This window comes from Hyposmocoma kahamanoa, unplaced genomic scaffold (genome assembly GCF_003589595.1).
Source record: "Hyposmocoma kahamanoa isolate Upper Pololo Valley unplaced genomic scaffold, ASM358959v1 61658, whole genome shotgun sequence".
Classification (NCBI taxonomy): domain Eukaryota; kingdom Metazoa; phylum Arthropoda; class Insecta; order Lepidoptera; family Cosmopterigidae; genus Hyposmocoma; species Hyposmocoma kahamanoa.
In genome coordinates this window covers 7,612-12,796 of record NW_020653845.1, presented here as the reverse complement: position 1 = coordinate 12,796, position 5,185 = coordinate 7,612, and the positions used below count along the sequence as shown (strand labels likewise).

The 5,185-nt window shown below is 36.9% G+C and overlaps 1 protein-coding gene across 1 annotated transcript; it reads right to left on the bottom strand.

Moving 5' to 3' along the window:
- Window positions 1-6: 6 nt before the first annotated feature.
- Window positions 7-4,724, bottom strand: LOC113229371 (protein KTI12 homolog; the record flags this gene model as incomplete). The annotated part of the gene is made up of 4 exons (XM_026462926.1): window positions 4,376-4,724; window positions 2,276-2,471; window positions 1,529-1,667; window positions 7-183 (listed from the first exon to the last, which is right to left on the bottom strand). Coding segments are annotated over exons 1-4 (780 nt in total), but the record flags the coding sequence as incomplete, so codon positions are not given.
- Window positions 4,725-5,185: the final 461 nt, after the last annotated feature.

The window sequence follows — 5,185 nt, the reverse complement described above, 5'->3', positions numbered from 1 at the left end:
TCTCATTCGTAGTAACTTTTGTTGATTTACCAAATTCACTGCGTTTGCTTCCAGAACACAGTTTGGGTAGTCGGGGAATTTTATTTCTGAAAGATTTAGCTGTTTCCCGTCAATGATTTGTTTAGATACTGCTTGCGTTACTTTGTCTAATTCATATAGGAAGTTTGTAGATGTTAACGGTGGCTGGAACAAAGAAAACAAAATATTCCACTACAAACTAATCCATATAGTATCGAGACACCTCAAGATAAATAAAGTTAGGTCATGGAAAAACTTCCATTTTGAAAAAATCATGTTTTCAGAAAAATAAATATTTTTCCGGATATTTTTCGCATTCGACGTTAACACCTGTCAAAAGTTGACGTTACGACGTTACTGAACGAAAACGATGGAGACATATAAAGGTTTTTTCGCTGTTGTGAAATCATTTACTCTTTTCTCCTATGTAGCTTTTATACAAGTTTATTTTATAATTCACGCTAAATGACACTTCAAAAGATTATATTTATATAAGACTATATATATATTCATAGTGTTCGATCTTTGTATTAATGTAATTTCACAAAAAATAATTGAATATCAATTCAATAAAAATTTAAAAAATATATATTCAATTATGTTTTTTGTGTAATTACTCCACTACACATGCACATATTAATAATTCGAATACTCAGAAAAATTCATTCCGGCTGGATTTGAACAAGCACAATCGCCAGATGCTCTGCCAATTAAACCGCGGAACGAACTACCAGAACCAGATCTTACGAATTTTTCTGTTTCTTGCTGATCCTTGGTTGGTTAACGACTTTTTTGCCGTAGCGCCATCTGTGAGAAATTTATTTCTTCACTCAGACACCTTTACAACTACCATCGCTGACTATAGATAACGCCATAATTGTAATTTTTAAGTTGATTGAATGTTATGATGTTTTACTACCATAATATTCCATTTTTTTCCCGCAATTATCCGCCTTCGCATAGCTCACATATGTACTCGTGTTCTTGTGCTAAGATCCATGTTCGAGACCACTCCCTGTGCCAGTGTAGTCTGGCAGAAAGTTCCCTCGAGCACCTGTTTTTTTTTTCTGTAATCGTATCGTCACTCCTCCGTATGATATCCTCCCACCTAAAACCCCCGTGTTAGCTTACTCTCCCTTTGTGCATGTGCTGTGTAAATTTATTTAAAAAAAATTTGTTTCTGTAATAACCTGTGTAGGTTCTCTGTCGTTGTAGATTCTCGTCTTAGTGAATTCTGTCGAAATTAACTTTTTGAGTACAAACACGTGTGTTGCTCAACTTGACATTCGTGAAACCATCGATTACTTCGACATTTAACAGAAGATTTTTTTAATTTTTTCGTTAAAAACTTGCTCCCTAGGTGTGCATATCCCAGGCTACTACAATATAAAGGTTACATTCACCACCGCATTTTCGCATATCTTGAATCTTCTTTTCCATAAGATTCCTTAGTATAATGTGGATATTAAAAACCGGCTTACCTCTATGAAGATATATTAAAGTAACTTACATTTTGCGTACTCATATTGGGTGGTGGTGGTTTCTTTTCAAACAAAACCCTGTACATAGCATCGAGATCAAGATCGTCTGTTGGCTGCACTGCGAAAAGGGGACTGTCCCACCGGTTGTTACTGTTGGGTTCCTCAAACCTGGAATTTAATGGATAAATGTACATCTCAGCTATCATATATTAGTATATTAGGGAAACTGGAAAAGAAAATTTTCAGATGTAAGAAGGTGCCCCTTTGTCTCAAACAAAGAGCTTATGAGCAATGTGTTCAGCCAGTTATGGTATACGTGGTGTGGAATCTTGGACCCTCACACAGCAGTTCATCCAAAAGTTGCAGATAACCCAAAAAAAAATGGAAGACGCCATGTTGGGTGTCAATCTGAGCGACAGAATAAAAAATACAGAAACCCAGAGTCGCACTAAGCTATGTGATTTGGGACATATCGTTGCGCAAAGAAAGTGGCGTTGCGCGCATCGCGTAAGTCGATGACTGATGGAATAGAAGAATGCTGGAGTGGAGATCAAGTACCGTAGTAAAGATCCTCTAAAATAACAATTACCGTCAGACTATTTCAAAAAGTTGAAGAAACGTTAGAAGTGCCTATTTGTCAATATGATAATTGACGAGTCGAGTTCTTGATAGAATTGGAAACTTAAGACAGACAAAAAATGTGCATAGGTCACATCAAAATGGCTAAGACACCCATTCCACTAACTGCAACATAGTATCACTAAAAGCAACCATACCTAAGTCTTGTCAAAGCATCAAAAACTTCCTCACTGTAGGGCTTCAAACTATTGCCATTCTCCGACTTTTGGATTTCTCTTTCACTTATTCTCTTCTGATTGTCTTGCCACGCTTCATCATGATTTTTGATGGTGTACACTGTACATTGTGTGGATTTTGAAGCTTTTGACGCACAGTAAAGTTCGTAGCGACAACCTGTAACATAAAAAGAATCCAATTATTAAGAATAATATTTATCCGACAATCACACCTTCAACCAGAGAGTTCTCATTACCTTAATAACGAAATTAACATTGGTGGTATCACGGACAGTAGTTTTAAGTAGCCGTAGCGCTCCTTGTGAAAGAGTTCATCCAGGGAAGTACTGACACATTACCTATTTCCATCGGCGCCGCCTAGCAGTAACGTCAGCATTTCTGGTATGAGGAGGAGACCACTTTCATCCTCATCTCACCTGTTAATCACCGTTTTCTCTGGTTCCCGGCCACTTACTGTTGAATATTTTGAATAATTCTCTAATTCTTTTTCGTCGTCATTCTTACTTTGCTTCGTTCAGTCGTTACTCCATACAAAATTCTCGAGGCGAGCAGTCGTGACTTAATCATGTAACTTAACTGCTTATAAAGCAGCAATATATTTACAGGCCCTTTTGGGGTAACTTCACTTAATCATATAATAATAAACGAATACCTAAGTTCTAATCTGTACGGAGTGTTTTATATTACTGTACGTACTTACCTGTTTTTATGCCATTATTTTTGTTGTACCTATTTTGTGTGGATTTTACGTAAGTTTGTATCATTATTACGCAAGGTCTGTGTGACACTGTGTTCCGGTATTGAAGGGCAAAGGTGCTGGTGAAATTACAGATATATGTGACTTGTCAACTTATGTCTCACTGTCACGGGCACAGTTCAAAGCACTGAGTGGCATTGCAACTGTTATGGCGTTTAGCTAACACGCGACACATGATCAGGTGCACGACTTGTTTGTCCCGTCACTTGATATTATAATAAAAAAGCCAGTCCTCTACCCAGAGCATGCATGGGGGGAAAGAAATGGCTGCGCACCTCCTACTACAATGCTCCGGCGTGATCTACTACAGGGTGAAGTACCTTGGAGTGCCGCAGTCGCTCCCCAAAGTCTTCAGCAGATCCATGAAGTTGTTGAGATTTCTGGAGAGGTCATGTGGCAGAATTAGGACCTTGCACCTACCACATGCAAAATAGGCACCTGGATGTCAAGTTGCAAACACCAGCCTTTCACACCACATTGCACCACACAACTGCCTCCATGGCCGAACAGTTACCATGGTTACCGGGCTGCCACGCAGAGGTCCCAGGCTGGGAGAAACATTTGTATGGCCTACATTTATTTATCTCGTGAGTTTGGGTGTAATTTGTGGTTGTCTATGTGTATGTCCATAGCACCCATGACACAGGGTTTCCCTAGTGTGGGGCTATGTAGAGTGTGTGCATTATTATGATTATATTGAGACTACCCAGAACAATTTGAGCCGCAACAATTGAGAGACATTGTTTACCAAATTGGTAGTTCTGGGAAACCTGAGTCATTGTGATCTCCCAGCACCACAAAAACTGATAAATTCTTTTTTAATCTTGCAATGGTTAATTCGTTGCAAAAGTTATGCACTCAAAATATCTAACAATCATTCTCTGACTACTGTTCACTACCTAATTCCCGTGGCAATTTTTATTATTTATATTCAATTATATTATCATGTAATTATTAAATAATATTTCACAACACAATACTTGAATATTAAATAATATTGCACGATAAACAAATTGAATACGTAAATAATAAAATCCGAGAATGCTACCGCTACCGAATCTCTACTTCATTTGTTATATTGTACTCTAATATTAGTAATGAAACCTTGAAATGTAGGTAAGAAAAATTAGAAACCCAAGAGCAAGGGCCCTTTTCGGCTCATATAAAATCCTACATCCATACCAATGATTATAGGTACAGAGGTATTAGTGGCCCTTCATAACATACGTAAGTAAGGCCAAAATATTCTCCATAATAACAAAAACATTGCTTAACAACTTACAAATCATTTATTTCAAACTGACCTTTAATATAGTTGCTTCCATCAAGAATAACGACATTATCTTTACCAATAAGCCTTAATACTTCAGATTTCAAGTATCCTCTCACTCTTTTCTCCTTCTGAGAGTCTAAATACGTTTCGTTTTTACTATAACCTAATTTTTGTATAACCTCTTCTTCTGATATGGTTTCCACTTGTTTACCGTGTGTTTTCTCAAAGAATTCTTTTAATTGTTTCGCTCTAGTCGTTTTGCCGCTTACTGGTGTTCCGCAGATTATTATTAGAGGCATTTCTAATCCAATTTTCTCAATTTAAGTCAATAGAAACCTTCGTGGAGAAAGTAAATAACATGTCATTCATCAGTGTTGCCAGGACTCTTGGGTAAAAAGTTACTTTTAGTTGACTGAAAACTTGAGCATAGGACTGGAGATATTTGATGAGAGAGAGGGATATTTCTCAAACCAAACTTTTTAACACTTTTAGAGGAAGGGGGGGTATTGCTATAAGCAAGCAGGTATGCAATATTGAGTTGTGTCGCTATAGCCTCGCACAAACAAAAGTCGAAAACACTATAGTCCATCTGTTTAGGTACTTAAGTAAATGTAAACAATCTTGAGATGTCTATTTAATGAAATATACATTTATAAAACGATTTTCCCTTACCTTCAAATACAAATACTTAGCTTCATATGAAATTGCATGCCTATTTTTATACCTATTGATTTGTAAAGCATGTGTTTCAATAAAAAGATGTATCAAGATTGTTTACATTTAGTTAAGTACCTAAACAAATGGACTATAGCCTATTTTTAGAAATACCCAGAGAAAACAC